The sequence below is a fragment of the Leucoraja erinacea genome, chromosome 2 (assembly GCF_028641065.1).
Source record: "Leucoraja erinacea ecotype New England chromosome 2, Leri_hhj_1, whole genome shotgun sequence".
Classification (NCBI taxonomy): domain Eukaryota; kingdom Metazoa; phylum Chordata; class Chondrichthyes; order Rajiformes; family Rajidae; genus Leucoraja; species Leucoraja erinaceus.
In genome coordinates, this window is record NC_073378.1 from 93,168,546 (window position 1) to 93,188,381 (window position 19,836).

Sequence of the window (19,836 nt, forward strand, 5' to 3'; positions counted from 1 at the left end):
CAGACAATTAATATTTATAGTGACCAGGGAGTTTTCATTTAACATATACATTTATTTTATTGCCGTTTACAGAAATACCTCACTTTAGAGAAATTGCTGTATTAATATTGTTCTGCTCCCGAAGAGAAATGACAGTTGGAAGTTTGAACTCCACAAGAAGTCACAAAGTGAACATTTAATTTTTCGATTTCATAATGAACATGTCAATCAAGCAGCAAATTTCCTCAGTGACCTGCAATGTCAAATATTACATTTGGAACAGGGAATAGACAGAAATGCTAATTAAGGACAATAAATTATGCAAGGTAAAGCTGAACTGATAAAATAAAGAACATTTGACAGCAGATATTTAAAGAAGTTATTCGTGAATGAGGATTTCGTTAGGCATTTTTGGGCCAGACATTACACTTGAAAGGGTGCAGGGAAGATTTACGAGGATGATGCCAGGACTTGAGGGTCTGAGCTATAGGGACAGGCTGGGCAGGCTAGAACTTTATTTCTTAGAGGGCTGAAGGCTGAAGGATGATCTTATTGGTGCATCAAATCATGAGGAGAATTAATGGGGTGAATGCACCGTCTTTTACCCAGGATAGGGGATGGAGGATAGAACCAGAGGACATAGGTTTAAAATGAGAGAGGAGAGATTTAATAGGGGCAACGTTTTCACACAGAGGGTGCTGCCAAAGAAGGTGGTTAAGACAGGTACCATAACAACATTGAAAATATATTTCGACAGTTAAATGGATAGGAAGATTTAGAGGGATATGGGCCAAATGCTGGCAGGTGGGACTATTGTAAATGGAGCATCTTGGACAGTTTGGACTGAAGGGACTATTTCTCTGCTGTTTGACTTTATGATCTCCTCGGAAGAGGCTATTTGTCCATCTGGCCTGTAGTTTTTGTGTGACTGAGCCATGTAATTATTCTTGGAGCATTATCACCCAAAGCCTGGGTTCAAACCAAAATTATATGGATAAAGGGACAATAGAGTTCATTTTAACTTCCTACCCTAACAGCAAAATGTACAACTTAAAGTTACCTATAACCATATGGTGCTAAGTTACCAGATCCTCCGAGTGGCTAACATGTAAATGAAAGTATTCCATGATTGTAATAGGAAGTATTGTTCCTGGACAGAATATTGATGGAGTTTTATACCCAATGCTTTTTACTTAAACTGTGGTTGATGCTAACGTTCAATGAGAAAAATATTTGTTTGTCCAGCCTTGACACACACATTGATGATGAATAATGCATTCTAGTAAAGGCAAAGAAAATAGTTTAGAAATACTGCCTGCAATCAGAAATTGGGTTGTGGTATCCAACTCCTTCACCAAATATGTTATGTAAAGAATAATCTGGAATTTGATGTTACCAACAGAGAAAGCATTTGAGATGGAGAGCATGGCGAAGATGTGGATGCAATGCTCTGGCCCAGGCTTTCTAATTACAGCTTCATTGTGTGGAATGACACAGTTAACTTTAAACATACCTGCATTTCCTTGAGAGTCTGTCAGACTCTGGTTGACTGACTGTAATATGACATTATGGAATAAATAACACCTAATTATAGATGTTTTGCTGCACATTCACCCCTAATTTTGTGCCTGCAGAATCTTGCCAGTTTTGTACAGTCAGCATCAACTAGACATCAAATTCTGGCTCCTGCATACATCAAAGTGCTTTTAACTCCAGCTTCCTGGTCAATATTGTCAGGGATCTAGTCCCCTCACTACATTTATATGGCCAGTGATGCCAAGGAGAAGTGGTTAGCATGGGTAGTATACAGGGGGCTTCTTGTTTCCTTGGCATAGCAGATATCAGACATGGCATTGATTCAAGGGAGGCTGGGTTAGAAAGAAATTTGGGGAAAACACATGATGTTCTCCTGTGCCCGTTCAGCCCTGACACAATGACCTGCCTGACTTACACTGGAGTTATGTCACACCAATGTGAGGTGTGAGCTGACTAAAGGTCCACTGGTCTCCGCCTGCAACAGCTGATATGCACCAGAAGGCTGTGAACAGTGATGTAGGTTCAATAACCCTGATAATTTAAAACTGAGCCCAGCAATGCTGTGTGGGAGATTTTGATGCCCCAATGCAGATCACTTCATTGCCAACTCCTACTTGATCTGCTCCTGGTTTACCTGTGACTGTTTAACAAAAGTTGCAGATTGCAGGCCAAAAGCTCCAATTTATGCTGACGAAGGAGGATGAATTTAATATGCAATCTGTGTTATCATTAGACATATGATTGATGCCTGGAACTAGTCAGCCATACTAAAGTGTAGTTAGTGCCTATGTGCGTGCTCGGCCCAATTTTCCAGCCACAATGATGCATCACTTTCGGTAAAATCGATATTTTGTGTGATTTTCACTTGGAAAATCCCATGCAAGTGAATCCAATTTCTAGCTGATGTGTTTACCTTGCCTAGAATTCATACCTGAAGGGAAACTAGGAGAATTATATTGGACCTCTCTCAAGCCGAGACTGTACCCTCCATTCCATGGCAACTGTGCATAGGAGCGAAGGAAGAGGCATTAGAGATAAGTGTGTAAAAACTACAGAGTTCATTGGTGTGATATTGATGTAACTGACAGAAACACAGCTCTGGAAGTTGGTGCTACTCAGTATGCACTTATCTGAACTTTAGTAGACTGATCATTGTTCCTGATTCTGCTCTGAGCTAACACTTTTAAAAGAGCTGAAAGAATTTAGGCGCATTTGTTGAACGTCAGTAAAATGGCATTATATATTATGTATGCTCAGTGAAAAATCAATGCACTGTTCCATCAGTAGAGATTGCACATTTATGTGCTGGGTGAAATATCATTAAAGTGCTTGTAGTGTTCTTCGTTTTTATTTTTACTTAACTATTTACTTTGCAAAATATATTGGAAAGGCTTAGGGAAACCTCTGTCTGAGTGGCTGTTGGTCAGATAAACTACTTCAAGATATATCAACATAACTCCTGCGTGCAGGAGTAAACAGCTGCGTGCCTTATTCATTGAAGGAAGATGTCCTTCAAACTAATTATCAATCACAGAAAGTGATTCTTCAAGGCAAAATATAAAATGGACTGTACTGCTAGTCTTGAAAGTGGTCCTTTATCAAAGGGTGAATAAGATAACATAAAAGGATTTTGTTCTTGCATGAAGCATCTAATTATACACTAGAAATTGCTGTTGAAATATTGGATGAAAGATTCTTATTCAACTCCCTTAAGTATTTCTATTTTAATATCACACAAAGTTTTAGTGTTCCTTCCCATATAATTGTAAGATTACTTTTACTTTGACCAGTAAACTTTAATTTCAATTTGCTGTAGAATTCTTTTAGTTCAAATTCAGTGAACGTGGAAGTAAACAAGATGCATTTAAAAAAAAAAAAATCCTGTTTTTCTGAAATGTTTTGGAGTTTACAAAACATTAGGGGCTCTGGCTGAGATTTTTTAAATCTTCACTAAACACGTGAGATGCCAGATGACTGCAGGATGGCAAATGTGGTCTTCTTTATCAAGAAATACAGTAGGCGAAAGCCTGGTAACCATAGACCTGTGAGCATTTATATCAATGGTATCATCAAAGATACAAAAAACAATTCTGCGGGAGAGGACTAATGATCACGTAAAGGCCGGGACTAAAGAGAGATAGCTAAAGGGTCTGTCCCATTTTCGCGACCTTTACGGGCGACTGCTTGCACCCGTGATGGGTCAGAAAGACTTTGGAGACCTCTCTCGACCATACAGGCTGTCTCCTACGGCCGTGAGAGGTCACCTGCGACATGTCGCCAGGGGTCGCCTGTGTGGTCGTAAGAGTTCTCCTATGGTCGCGAGAGGTCTCCAAAGAGTCGTAGCGTCTTTCTGGTCGCCACTGATTTTTCAACGTTGAAAATTTCGGGGACCTAATTTCGGTGCCGGCAGTCGTCTGTAAAGGTCGCGTAAGTGGGACAGGCCTTTAACATGGCTTTAGTGAGGGCAGAATCTGTCTGATCAATTTGACGGAATTCTTTGAAGAGCAAAGTGTATCGATGGGGCCAGGGCAGTGGACATGATTGCCATGAACTTTAGTAAAGCCTTTGATATGGGCTGGTTCAAAAGGCTAGGGCCCAGTGTAAATTGGCAAAATGGATCCAAAGTTAGGTTGGTAAGAGGAGACAAATGATGATTGCAGGGGGTTATTTTTGTGATTGGATGCCTGGGAGTAGTGGTATCTCATGTGTAGGAAGGAACTGAAGATAGACACAAAAAGCTGGAGTAACACAGCACGGTGGCACAGCAGTATCTTTGCTGTCTTACATGAGAGGGGATCTTATAGAAACTTACAAACTTATAGATCTTATAGAAACTTACAAAATTCTTAAGGGGTTGGACAGGCTAGATGCAGGAAGATTGTTCCCAATGTTGGGGAAGTCCAGGACAAGGGGTCACAGCTTAAGGATAAGGGGGAAATCCTTTAAAACCGAGATGAGGAGAACTTTTTTCACACAGATAGTCGTGAATCTCTGGAACTCTCTGCCACAGAGGGTATTGAGGCCAGTTCATTGGCTATTTTAAGAGGGAGTTAGATGTTGCCCTTGTGGCCAAGGGGGTCAGAGGGTATGGAGAGAAGGGTACGGGATACTGAGTTGGATGAGACAGCCAAATCAGCTGGAATGGCGGTGCAGGCTCGAAGGGCCGAATGGCCTACTCCTGCACAGCTATGTTTCTATGTTGCTATGTCTTATAACACCGGAGACCTGGGTTCAATCCTGACGACTGGTGCTGTCTGTACGCAGTTTTTACATTCTCCCTGTGACCTGCGTGGGTTTTCTCCGGGATCTCCGGTTTCCTCCCACATTACAAAGAAGTATAGTTGGTTAATTTGCTTTGGTTAAAAGGGTGTGTCCCTATAGTGTGTAGGATAGCGTTAGTGTACGGGGATCGCTGGTGGGCGCGGACTCGGTGGGCCGTAGGGCCTGTTTCCACACTGTATTTCTAAACTCTAAACACAGTGGGTCAGGCAGTATCTATGGAGAAAAGGAATAGGTGACATTTAGGGTCGAGACCTGTCTTCAGGCTGAGAGTCAGGGGAAAGGAAATCAAGAGATATAGACAATGATATAGAGAGATATAGAACAAATTAATGAAAGACATGCAAAAAGTAACAATGATCAAGGAAAGTTGGAGCCCACAATGGTCCATTGTTGGCTGTGTTAATGAGTTATACAGACAGTGAAACAGGACATCAGTGAAACTATTACAATGACTAGTGATATCTCACATAGACCAGTGCTCAATACAGAAGTCTGTATGTAAAATGATGAGTGGTATGTATAAGATAGATTGCCAGCAACTTTTCCTTTATCAGAGAGATAGATAATACCTGACAACAAAGGCTTAGGGTAAAGAAAATATGAGAGGGACCTTCTTCACCTAGAGAGTGCAACTTCCTGCACTAGAGCCACAGTACTCAAATGAAAACCTTGAAATGCAGTGAGAATTTATACCTCAATTACCTCTCAGTTAGTGAGATTCCAGCCTCTATCATTCATAGAAAATAGGTGCAGGAGGAGGCCATTCGGCCCTTCGGCCCTTCGAGCCAGCATTCTTTTGGTGAAAATATTTTTTCCTCATTTCCCCTCTAATATTTCTATTGATGACTTTAAACCTAATTCTCTTGGTTTGTGATCCCTGTGCAAATTGATATTGAAATGTGTTGGTGCACAGAGATACTTAGGGATGTTTGAACATGGAACATTGAAAGTTAATGTGCATGTACAGCAACCAATTGTGAAGAGAAATGGTTTACTTGATGTTTACTACAAAGAGATTTGAGGATGATGGTAAAGATCTCTTGTACGTCTGGTCTCCTTACATAAGGAAGTATATACTTGTGACAGATCAAATGCATTCAAGATTCACAGGCTGAATACTGGGAATTCATTGTCCTATGAGCAGAGATTAAAAAGGCCTGTAATCTCTAGAATTTAGAAGATTGAGATCTCTGAAAGAAGCACATTTCTTACAGTATTTGGTGAGGTAGATGCTGGGGTGGTGTTTCCTAAGGCTGCAGTATCTAGAATGAGTCGTCAGTCTCAAAATGAGACATTGACCACTCGGAACTAAAGACAAAACACACATTTCTTCACACAGTGGCTAGGATTCTGTGGAAATCTGAGCCCAAGAGGACTCTGGAGTGGTTCAGTATCTTCAAGACATAAAGCACAAAGGATGGCATAGTGGTGCAGCGGTAACATTGTTGGCTTACAGCACCAGAGACCCAGGTTCAATCCTGACTACTGGTCCTGTCTGTATGGAGTTTCTACATGCTCCCTGTGGGTGCATTATCTTCCCATTTATTGTACATTCCCCAGTTTTGTTGAATCTCCCCAAATGCATTATGTCACACTACTCTGGACTGAATTCCATGTGCTAGTTTTCTGCCCGACTGACTACTCCATTGATGTAGTCAAGTTCAAGGAATAGATTATAAAATGGAAAACATCAGCCACAGGTGCAGCACAATTCGTAATTCACTTATCAATACTCTCAATTAACCAGGGTTGATCTAAAGCATGCTTATGCTTCACTTAACCTTTTTTTGGCCATGCCCCACCTAATCACCTCTAAAATCCTGATGCCCCTCCCCCATGTGGTGATATATAATTCTTATCACTTAAAAAGTGAACTCCGTTTCAGCTGATAATTCATCCAGCTAAAAGACAATACACAAAGGTGTAATAACTACACAATGTGGAAGTGGGGACCCATTCTAATTATCTACTCAAGGAACTTTATTGAAATAAACTACATATGTTTACCTGATGGAAAATCCTAAAAAATAATAATCGAAAATCTGGACCCAGACCTCCTCGATATCTTGATATCAATTGCCCCCCTTAAAAACCAAATTGCCCCCCTGTGGGGCTTGCGTTGGGCACCACTTATCTAATATGCTTATGCTTCATTGCTACCTCGATAGTTATAGCTTGGTGTGCTCGCATCCAGGTCCCACAATTTTATGTGTCATCTGTTCAACCACTACCACTTAAACATGTCATAGTCGCAGCAGGCACTGAAACATTCATCCATGTGCAAGACAAGGTACCAGAAAATGGTAGCAGACATTCTGTGGAAGTGGGGACTATTCACGACAATCTGGAAGGAACTTTATTGAAATCTTGTGGATTAGGTATTGTGTCCAAAATGGGTAGCACTGTAAAATTAACTTTGCAGAATGTTCGATATCTTGATATAATTGCTCTGCATACTTCTACCAGCAGGTAGCTGTGTGCTTGCTAGCACCATTACTAATATGGCATCTGATGTGCTACATGACAGTATTGTGTGCAGACCATTAAGGGCCAGTCCCACTTATGCGATTTTTTTCGGCAACTACCGGTACCTGTCATAGTCGCAGCAGGTGGCCACAGATTCACCACTCTCTGTGTAAAAATGATTTTCTCATCTCGGTCCTATAAAACGTACCTCTTATCCTTAAACTGTGACCCCTAGTTCTGGACTTCCCCAACATCGGGAATAATCTTCCTGCATCTAGCCTGTCCAATCGCTTAAGAATTTTGTAAGTTTCTATAAGATCCCCCCTCAATCTTCTAAATTCTAGCGTGATCTAGCGTGTACAAGACCATACAGGCATCACCCCACGATGTTTAGATGTTTCTTCAATATTGTAAATGTACCTGCGTCTACCACTTTCTCTGGCAGTTTGTTCCATGTATCCACCACCCACAGAAACAAATGTAAAGCAAAGTCACTGAATGTTGGAGATCAAACAACTGCATTGTATAAAAATATGCACCCAGTTCCATGGAGATGCCTTAAAAAGGTTAAGCTTTCAGAATAGCTTATTGATGGTCGGCATTGACTCAGTGGGCCAATTGGCTTGTTTCCATGTGTGGGAACAAACTGCAGATGCTGGTTTACATTGAACATAGACAAAAATGCTGGAGTAACTCAGTGGGACAGGCAGCAGCTCTGGAGAAAAGGAATGGGTGAAATGTCATTCGAGACCCTTCTTCAGACGGGTTGAGAGAGATATTTCCATGTTGTCCCTCCTTATGATTCAAATATGTCAGCCGCTCTCCACTAAATTAATCACAGATATGCAGAAACCTCTGCAGCTCAATGTTCTGTGGTGAAAGGCAAGTCCAGCTGCTACCTAAATGCGGGTTTCTGTTCAGATTAATTCTGGATTATTTCCTCCTCTTCCTTCCCCTCCACTAATGTTCTGATATGAATACGGTGCCACTAGGAGATTGTGCCTCACCCTTGCAAGTTGTACAGAATGATTAGATGAAGGCCAGGGGCCATTCCGTTAAGGTGTGTGCTGCACGTGCAGTGTCAAGACCAGACATAAATGAACAGGTTAATTTCCAAACCCTGCATAATACTTTTTTTTCCTGCTATTTCAAAGAATTTGTTTAAACATGACATTTTTAGAAATGCATGCTTTATAGTTTTCTCTACTTCTTGATGATTCCTTAACTGATGTTAACTGCTCAGCCTCGAGTCCACACTGACTTTAAGATAACTGGTTTACTCTATTAACGGAAAGAAACAGAAACACCACTGATGTAGCATTTTAAAAGTGTTGATTTATAATAGTACAAGTACAGTCCTGAGGTTCCCAAGTGGGTTAAGTGCAATCAAATGTACAAAAAGCATTTCTGACATTCATTATTTTCTATTTAAACCATTAGATCAAATTGTTGAGGCAATATGGCAGATGGTACAATACTTGCAATGCAGGCTGGCTCCTGTTCACTTAGGATGTGACAGATAGTCATGGAAAGTGCATGACTCTTTACTTTATCACTGTCACCTCAATGTGGAACTGTGGATCAGGCCAGGGGGAGGCGAGGCCTCTCATGTTGTTGTAGACAGGCTTGAAATAATATTTGAACATAATATCTTTTAAGGTTCTCATGCCCACTTCTTTGGTGCATTACCATATCCAATTAAAAAATAAAGCAAGAAGTGTCCAGTGACAATGTCACAAAATTAATAATCCAGAGATCTAAACCTCACCAATGGCATTTCAATTTGGTTAATTAATTGAATAAATCAGGACTAAGAACACACTATCAGTGGTGGTGAGTGTGAAATAACTGAATAATTGTTATTATCACATCTTGTTTACCAATGCCCTTGAGAAAAGGTAGTCTCTCTTCCCTTCAGTATGTGAATCTAGAATAACAATAATATGGTTGTTTCTGGTGTTCAGAAAAGCACTGACTCAAACCATCAAACATTGATTCTATCAAAGCTCCTGTGAAACACAATCACTATGAAGCCACTACAGTCACCCACCATCACTCGAAGCAGCTGATTCAAATATGATAACCTTCACAGATATCAACATAACCATCTGGAAATGTTGGCAAAATTGGGGATGGCCAGTCAAGCAATAGCCCAACAAATTTGTACTCTTCATAACATCAGGTAACAATAAAGGCTGTCCAATGCTCTTATTGGGCATGTGCTGCATGTGCAGTGTTCATGCCTTTGAGACAGCGATGCTGGCTCGAAGGGCCGAATGGCCTACTCCTGCACCTATTGTCTATTGTCTAATGCAAAAGCGAACTAAAAGAGTGGTCACACAGTGGTATGTAGTAAAAAGAGTGGAAGCTCTCAATATTAACACAGGACATGAGATGAAGTCTTGCAGCATTGGGATGAATGGAGGTGAATACCACCTACCACTCTCTTCCAGCTGATGAATTAACATTACTTTATATTAAAAGGTGTACTGAGGGTAGCAAAGCACTCAATACTTATGAGTACTTTTTTTTTTAATATATCCCCAATTTATACCCAATTAAATCTCTAAAGTCCTAAGTCTAAAGTAAAATATTGTCACTACACTGTTCAGTCCATCACGGGTTCTGACCTCCCCACCATCAAAGGGATTTACAGGAGCCACTGCCTCAATGCAGCCAGCTTCATCAGAGACCCATGGCACCCTGGCCACACACTCATTTCACCCCTGCCATCGTGAAGATAAGGGAACCTGAAAACTGTAACATTTGGGTTCAGGAACAGGTTAATCCTCTGCAGCCACCAGGCTAGAAAAAAAAAGAGCAGCAATGCTCGCAATAAAATCCTAAAGTTAGCACCCATCAGATAATGTAGTTAATGCTCTGGAGCAGGGTTTGACCTTTCACCTTCTTGCCTCAGAAGCAAAGGTATGACCGTCAGATCAAGGCTGTAGTTCACCTTGTCATATGAAATATGTGGTGTTGTTAAATTAATGAATGCTGTTCTATTGGCCTTATATGGTATTTTTAACCAGCTGATGTAAAATATTTTCAGCTGTGTAAAATCTACATTAAAATGAGGTAATCTGCATGAATACAAAATAAAGGCAATGCTCAGGCTCTCACTTTGTGAATTGTGACAAATCAGCATTAAAAATAGTTTTGTCTCATAACATCAGACTTCTGACCCTGACAACATTTGTACATTAAATGTAGGAAAGCAATCATCTTTAGTTGTGCTTAAATGACTTGTAATATGATCATAGAAAAATAAAGAACATTTTCTTACATGGATGAACTGCTGGCATTTATCTGTGTGCTGGCAGCATTAACTGAAGGGGAAATAAGAAGTCATGTTTCATAATGTACATTGTACAACACAGCAATTTCTGTTTTGGCTGATTAAGCTGCATTGTTCAGCTCCCTGCATAAATCCCTTGAAAATCCAGTATTTGCTTTCTCTTTTGTGTAACAGAGTGATGAAGTGAGTACCATCCGAGTGAAAGAACAAGGCCGTGATGTACTCATCCTGCAAAAGGTGTCGTCATCTAGCCCAGCCCCCGCAGCAGGGAGTGCCCTGAATGATTTGAGGTAAGTGGTTCACATACTCTGCAGAGCACTCAGCAGCCAGATGGATCATATCATCTGAAGACTAACAGCGGGGAAGAGAAACCACTGATATCACATAATGGGCTGGCTGTAAGGAATGAGATAATAAAAGTGAACACCATGGGAAGTTCAATATTAAGACTTTTTCATCCATATTTAGAAGACGAGAGAGTTTCCAAAATCTTTGCAGACAGTACTGGCATGACCTTGCCTGCCTTTGATGTGCCTTATTTTAAATATATTGACGAGGATTCAGAGGATGAGTGGAGTAATCCTTCGCAGTCCTCAGTAGAAGAAGATACAATCAAATCTTCACTGTCTAACAGGTACGTGGTGGTGGCTGGAACCCCTGAAAAGATTCTGGAGCATCTGCTCAATGATATACACTTGGAGGAAGGTGAATGCAAAGAGACTGGTAAGCACACTAATCTTGCCATTAAATCAATAAATACATTTATTTCTGACTATTATTTAACATGTTTAATCTGTGACTAATAATCATTTCTGCATTTCAGATGATTATTATTTTGATATCCCTTTGAATCAATATCTTTATTCATTGTTTAGCTGAATACACAACATGGTGCACCACAGGGATATCAAAATGCCTTGAAGGGTTTTACAGGGTTTCTGAAGTGTTAGCATTTGATTATCATTCCATAGTGTTGAATGCAAAATGTATATTACTGGTTGCAGAATATCAAATTCAAAGTGACAATTTTCTTGATCTTAACTGAGTCACTGTCTGCTGGCATTTTTCCTTTTCTGTAATACATATTGTAAATCAAAAGCAAATAATTGAAAATGCTTCTGAAGCATGCACTGTGCTCAGAACAGAAATATTGAAAAGTCATAAATAGTCTGACTGGTGGCGACAATGTAAAAGTGGGGCCACAGAATTTCTTCATAATGCATTGACTCAAATAATATTGCTGTTTGAAAATAATTACAGAGAGCAAGAAATCAGCATTGCAAACCAAATGATGATATAAATAGTGTGAGAATGTAAAAGATCCTAAACTTTTACATTTGAACTACTATCCTTTGAGTGAGTCACTTAATGGATCATCTTACATTCATGTTCTGAATTTGGATGTAATCAATGATTGTAAATAAAAAAAATCAGGATTCAGAATTAAGGAAAATGCAAGTTGTTCATTATTGTTGAATTTTAATTGTGATGAATATCATTCCAGAAAATAATTTGCAGATATAATAGTCCCATGAATCACTGAATTAAAACAGACACCTACATACCAAAACAGTGGGTTTGTTACATGCACTTGAAACTGACCTATTACTTCCCTGGTTATGAAAAATCATTTGAATGATTGATTCATATTGATTCTGACATGGTGGTCAAGTCCATTGGATTATATGGAATGGATTGAAATATAATTTAGATTTTGAGTCTTCTTGCCAAATTTAAGTGCATAATGTTGGAAAATTCCTAAATCCTCTTTGTTTTTTGAATAAATTATGATGTGTTCCTAATAATAATAATAATAATATATTTTATTGTCATTGCACATAAGCTCAACGAGATTTGGTATGCAGCTTCCAACCGATGTTATAACATAAATAACTAATAAAATTTGGAGTTAGATATCCCGAGAACATGGATTGTAAAAAGAACAGTAAAACAGTCAAAACAGTTCAACAGACTAAAGTGCAGATGTGTCTGTGTGACGTGACCATCTGAGGGAACCAGTCCAGGGGGGATGGGGGGGCACTCAGCAGGGCCGGTTCAGAGCCGCTATAGCTCTGGGAATGAAGCTGTTCCTGAGTCTGGAGGTTCGGGCGTAGAAGGCCTTGTAACGTCTGCCGGAGGGAAGTAGTTCGAACAGTCCATTACAAGGGTGTGAGGAGTCTTTATGGATGCTGACGGCCTTCCTGAGGCACCATGTGTGGTAGATGCCCTCCAAGGCTGGTAGCTGTGTCCCAATAATCTTCTGCGCTCTGTGGACGACGCGCTGAAGAGCTCTCCTCTCCGCCTCCGTGCAGCTGAGATACCACACAGAGATGCCATACGTTAATATGCTCTCTGTGGTGCAGCGGTAGAACGTTGTCAGCAGCTGTTGGGGCAGACCAGTCTTTTTTAATGTCCTCAGGAAGAACAGTCGTTGCTGTGCCTTCTTGACCAGCGCAGCAGTGTTTGTGGACCATGTGAGGTCCTCTGAAATGTGAGTGCACCGAAACTTAAAGCTGGACACTCTCTCCACACTTTCCCCGTAGATGGAGATTGGGGCGTATTCTCCAATATGGGACCTCCTGAAGTCAATAATCAGCTCCTTGGTCTTGGAGGTGTTTAGTGACAAGTTGTTACGTGTGCACCAGTCCGCCAGGTTCTGCACCTCCGCTCTGTATTTTGTTTCAACAACTGAGGCTAGAATCAGGGTGGAGAGCAGCTTCCATCCATCATACCTGAGGCCAGGATAGCTGTTGTTTCTCGTAAGGCTTCCTTGCTACTTGTGGACTACAGCAGGGTGAGGAAGGGATGTTACTCTGTCACTACAGCAGTGTTGATGTGCTTGTATGGTTTGATATGGCATTTGAGTCCAGAACTTTGATTCTAAAAGAATGTGATATCATTGGAGAGGGTGCGGCGGAGATTCACTAGGGTATAGCCAGAATGGAGTATTTGATCATGAGGGACTAGATAGGCTGGAGATAGACACAAAATGCTGGAGTAACTCAGCAGGACCGGCAGCATCTCTGGAGAGAAGGAATGAGTAATGTTTCGGGTCGAGAACACTCTTCAGACTGAGAGTCAGGGGAGAGGGAAACTCGAGATATGGAGAGTAAGGTATGAAAATTATAGAGCAAAGCAGACGATGTGAGCGGGTTAAAATGTGGTTGTAGAGCTGGCGAGCAGGAGAAAGCACAGAAGGGGAGCAATGAGAGCGGTTGTTGCAAAACTCTTGTCTGAGAGAGGAGAAGTATTTCTTCAAAGTAGGCATACTTTGAGAAGATTTCACGGAGCTAGGTTTGATTGCCATGATGCGGAGAAGGCTGAGGGGGAACCTGATTGAGGTGTATAAAATTATGAGTGGCATGTACAAGAGGGTGGTGAGGAACATTTTGCCTTAGCAGAGCCTCCTGTGACCAAACGGCATAGGTTGAAGCTGAGGAGTGGGAGATTTAGAGGGGACTTTTCACTTAGTGGATGATTAAGATCTGGAACTTACTGCCTGAGAGGATGGTGGAGCCAGGTACGTAACAACATTTAAGTATTTAGATTAGCACTTGCAGCAAGGCTATGAGCCAAACGGGTGTCAAGGGTTATGGGGAGAAGGCAGGAAAATGGGATTAGGAGGCAGAGATCAGCCATGATTGAATGGCAGAGTGGACTCGATGGGCTGAATGGCCTAATTCTACTCCTATAACTTGTGAATGTGAAATGCTGGGAAATGGATTAGTAAAGAGTGATATTTAATTGTTAGCCTGTAGCTGGGTTTTCTGACTGACTTCATCAGCACCCACATGGACACATTGCATGACCATTATGCAACATCTCATTAATCATGGGGCTGCTGGTGGAAAATTCAGCAGCATTGAGGCCTACATGCAGGCACAATTGAATGGGACGTACACAGAGCTGAGCCCTTTCTGCCGCATGCTGCATCATTATGGAGTGCCCAAAGTGCAACAGAAGACATCTCTGCATCTGGATCTTAGTCCAATCATGGAGGGAGGTCTAGTTGTTGGGGTCATGCAACTGAGCCAGAGCCTGTGAGAGAAGTGCAGTGGGATGGGTTGGTGAAGAGTCATGATAGAAGAATAGGATTGGGGCCTGATGCTGGGGGTAATGATCAAGAACTGAGATCCGGGGTGAGATAGAGGCGGAGAAATTAAGGCTGAGCAGGGTGGTTGTTAAAGAATCTTGAGCTTGGGGGCCAGAATAGTTGGAGTGGTGGAATAGGGTGCCCAAGGATAAATTTCAATGACCAAGGATAAGCCTCATGGATACATTTTAATGACCATATACTAAAGGGAATAGTGTAATTGGGTGCTCATCATATGTGGAGAATGATCTTCTAGGGTTGGATTCATTTGCTTAGGTTGGATTTGCAAACGGAACAGAGATATGCAATAAATACAGGTCGGTGACACAGACAGAAAGGGTCACCCATGAACCTATTTGAATGGTGGAGCAGACATGGGGCCCAATGGCGAGCTCCAGCTTCTACTTATGTTTTTATGCCAGCTTGAATTTCCAGTGGGATGTGCGTTAGTGCCAGTACTCATTATAATCACATTCTGCTCTGAAAAATAACAATGTTTAAATCCATAAGAATGAAAAAAAAATCCATAGTGTGTCTGAAGGGCCTGCAACTTTGATTTGAAGCCGGTTTGCTTTTTTTTATTAATAGACAGGAAGTGCCAATTATCTGGTGGGAGAATAATGCAATGAGGCCAAAGTGAATATTCAGATTTATGTTCGTGAGGGAAAGATAAGAAGTTGTACTGAGAATCTCATCATCTCCTATTATCATCAGCCTCAATTTAAACTCTCGGGAGGAATGTCAGGAACTGCTTGTTTTCCATTTTCTTTTCAGTCTTCCTATCCCATTATTCCACCTGACCACCAGCCCTGACATTTAAATTTATATTTTGCCGCCAACATTAAGTGTGCAATATATACAGCCTGCACGGTGTACTCTGTTTCTGAAATTTGATTCTGTTCATTTTAATGGAGCCAAATTTCAGAAGCAGAATACAGTACACATCCAGTTATATCTCATGCTTAATGCATGTGAATCTCTAACCCTTTGTCTTTGAGATAAAATTATAAATTCTTCTAGTAAGCGTTCAACAACAAACAGAAGATGGTGACCAAAATAATTACTGATGCTATCAATTTTCTATTCAGAAATAAAATTATGTAATATGTTGTAAACAAATTAAATGATTGTGACACTCCTTTTGAGTGATACTTGCCTTCAGGCTTCCATTCAACAATCCATCATAGCATTGTTTACAGGGTATGACATATATTCTGAATATTGTTATTGTGTGATTTTGTGTTTTCATGCCCAATGTATTGGCACACACGTGTACGATACAGTATATGGTCATTAACATGATGCAGATGCATTATGCAACACTCAATATCAGAAAAAATGATCTCATTAGCAGATAATTTCATTTGAAAAGTCAGATTGCATTTTTGAATATACCAAAATCACATTTGTGCTTTTAGTATATTTATTTTACTTGATTAAGATGCATGATCAAGTAAGCATAACTGTCCTGCTACGCTGCAGTGTATTCTCAAAGGATGGAAGCACCTGTGTTTTAACAATTATTTTGACAATGTAAATTAGGAAAGATTTTTACGTTCTGGATTCATCCAAATTACACAACTCATAGCCCATGAGGTAAAGCCAAGATATATGGTTGTGTCATTTGAATATAACTTTACAACAGCAGAAAATATACACAGGGTGATAACTGTTATTGTGTAAAGTTGGCAGTGCATTTTCCATGGAACATGCTTATGTCACAAATTAAGTGGCAGGCTGTGGGGAAAAAAAACAAGACAAAACATGGTATGCATATATTCAATCACAATATACTGGCTGTTTAAGTCTTAATGAGCTAGATTATAGGCAAGTGACATTTCAAGATGGGCTTTGTAAACAACCTTTAGTTGTTTCAATTGACCAAGGCATTGAGGACAAGAGTCAAGACGTCACACTGCAGCTTTATAAGACTTTGGGTGGGCCACATTTGGAGTAATGTGTGCAGTTCTGGTCGTCCCTTTTACAGGAAGAATGTGGAGGCTTTGGAGAGATTGCAGAAGATGTTTTTGAGAATGCTATCTGGATTTCAGAATAATAGCTATAAGGAGATGTTGCGGAAATTGATTATTTTCTCTGGTGCTTTGGAGGTCAAGGGGAGAACTGATAGAAATATATAAAATCACGAGAGATATAGATGGGGTAAATCGTAAGAACCTTTTTTCCCTGGGTGGAAATGTCAAAGACTCTAGAGGACTCTAGAGGACATAGTGAGAGAGGGAAAATATAAAGGAGAAGTACAGGGTAATGGGCCTGTTCCACTTAGGCGACTTTTTAGGTGACTGCAGGAGACTATGCAGTCGCCACATGTTCGCGGGTGGTTGCTAGGGAGTTGCCTTCATGGTCGTGAGTTCCCGCATTCTAGGAAATAGTCGACCTCATTATGGTCGCTGTGAATTTTTCAACGTTGAAAAATTAGCGGCGACTAGAATGAAGCCGCCATGGAGCGTATCGAGAATTCTCGTGCCGTAGGTGGGTCGCCAGGAGGTCCTAGTGGGTTGCCAGGTGGTCAAAGGTTCTCTTAGGTTCTCGTAGGTTGTGGTCGGTGCTGATCGGTGAGTTTCATTGGCTCGTTAGGGAAAAGAAATGTAAGCAGTAGATTTCAGAATCAACGATAACCGACCGGTAATGTTAATGTCCGTCAAGCTTCACAGCCGTGTATCTCTGGCTTCTTAAAAGTTGTCTCCCTTCCTCCCCCCCTTCCTCCCCCCCCCCCCCTCCCCCCCTCCCCCTCCCCCCCCCCCCTTCCAACCCCCCCCCCCCCCCCCCCCCCCCCCCTTCCTCCCCCCCCCTTCCCCCCCCCTTTCCCCCCCCTCCCTCTTCCCCCCCCCCCCCCCCCTCCCCCCCCTTCCCCCCCCCCCTTCCTCCCCCCCCCTTCTTACCCACCCCCCTCTTTTAAAGGACTTACTGTACACTGTGTTTTTTAGCTTCTTAATTACAGCGCCAACCTTCCTGTTCATCGCGGTGTGTGTCTGTATAACATTGGCTTTGTACCATTGTGAATTTCACTCAGACAGTGCTCTCCCCACTTGCCCTGTCCCCCGCCTGCATAACGGGCTGGTGAAGGAAGCGATGTGTTTGTGTGTGTTACACTCTGACAGTCGCCGTTCCAGTTGCCGGTGTTTCAGGTGACTGCCGGCAACTTGACAGTCACCGGCAGTTGCCTGAAAAATCACCTAAGTGGGGCAGGCCAATAAGCCTTTTGCACAGAGAGTGGTGGGTGCCTGAAACATGCTGCCAGGTGAAGGTGGTGGAAGCATTAAAATAGTGGCATTGAGGAGAGATAAGAACATGGATGTTCAGGGAATGGAGAACAATTCATCACGTGCAGGCAGAGGAGATTAGTTTAACTTGGCATCATTTTCGGCACTGGCATTGTGGGCTGAAGGGCCTGTTCCTATGTTGTATTATGTTCTATTTACTCCTTTGCATCTATCATATTGATTTACAAATGACATTGTGCTATTGTCTAAGCTCCGTGGTTTTCTTAAGATTTATTAAGGAGCAAACGAAATAAAATTGGCGTGCTGATTTTCTCCCTGATTTCTCCAAGTTTTATAAGGATAAAGTTAAATCCCCAAAGCAAACTTTTAAGTTAGCAATAAAGTTGACTATGGTATAATATCTCATTCCATCTCTCAGAAATGTTATGTATTGACATAAACCTAATGGATTGATACGTTTAAATCTTACTGTAAACCACTGTAAGTTATCTCTTGTATTTAAAATTTGATTTGAACTTCCTTGTAATGAGAAAACAGTTTGATTGATGTCACAATCAGGAAATAAGTGTATAAATCCTTTTGAATCTTTTATGTCCCCTCTCCTATTTATGTATGAATCACTAAATAGTACATCTAAGTAATGTATTGATTTTACAGATGCATGATCCATTCTCATTTACAACAGTCTCTATTTCCTGATTCCAAAAATGTGCTCCTTTTGTGGTAGACCCCTACTATGTGCTCTTCTATTATCTGCAATTATATAAATGGTCTTTTTCCTCATTTCACGTAGTGGGAGAACGGGGTCAAAAGTAGCCGGTCTTAAAGGAAATTAGTAAAATGATTGTTGATCGCGGCTTTCACAGCGCATTCCTCTTGTGCAAGTTGAACTAAATGTTACTAAACCTGTGTTGTACCTGCTCTGGCACTGTGTTTTTTTCCCTATGTGCTCCTCAGCTTTCTATTTGTGCCAGAACAGGTTCAATTGATCTTCATCTGAGCTATCCCAGATGAATATTGGGCGAGATGAAAGCAGCTGCCTTTAAAACAAACAGTTATTATCAAAGTCTTAACCTAGACCCGTTATCCCTCAAAGTGTCCAATCAGGCAATCACTTTTTTATTTTTCATGATTTGATTTGCCTATTTCAATTACATTATTGGATATAATGTGACATTTTCACACAGACGGAGTTGGTCTTTTCAAAACCCACTGAACACTGATGGATGCAGGCATTATTCCTACTTTCTTCTGGCATTTTGGCTAAATGTAATAAAATAATACTCTAACTCTAAAATAGTTGCCTATTCAGGCTAGTAACTATTTTCCCCAACACATTGGTATGTGTTTTAACTTGCTTTTTAAACAATGCAATGTTGCGAGGCATTGCATAAATAATTCATTGACCTCGATGCCAAGTTTAAACTCTTTCTTTAACTGTTGATGCCTTAAGGCACAACCAGCATTTTTGACCAATAACTAAAGAACATCTGAGTGTTTACCAGTAAGTTTCCCAATCCATTCCACAAAATACTGAGGCAGTGAATGGCACTGGTTATAAATATTAAGATAAATAATCATAAATCAATGGAGGTTTGTGAAATCTTTAGTAGATACATTTATTCTATTGATAGAGATAACTACAATAAATCATAATCCTACTTACCAGCTTGAAATCTCTCCAGTCTAGTCCTAAGAGTGTTAAATATTTGCCACACATAAAACACTTTAGTCTTTGCATAATGCTCCATTGAGTGTTGTGTCTTTCTGAACTGTCTATGAATATCTTCTAACCCAAGACAATTCCGAGTATCTGCATAAAAAAATAGATTTTAATGTAAAAGCATAAATCTTCCAATCATGAAAATAGTTACTAGGCTGATAGGCAAAGCCAACGGCATATTCGGGTTTATTACATTATGAAATTCTGCCAAATGGTT

At 40.8% G+C, this 19,836-nt stretch overlaps 1 protein-coding gene across 1 annotated transcript in view; it reads left to right on the top strand.

The window, feature by feature from the left end:
* Positions 1 to 19,836, top strand: part of rapgef5a (Rap guanine nucleotide exchange factor (GEF) 5a) — a 131,812-nt gene that overhangs the window by 58,810 nt on the left and 53,166 nt on the right. Inside the window, exons 11-12 of the mRNA XM_055661364.1 lie at positions 10,736 to 10,851; positions 11,196 to 11,284. Of these exons, the coding sequence (XP_055517339.1) occupies positions 10,736 to 10,851; positions 11,196 to 11,284 (205 nt within the window). The remainder of the gene's footprint in view (positions 1 to 10,735; positions 10,852 to 11,195; positions 11,285 to 19,836) is intronic.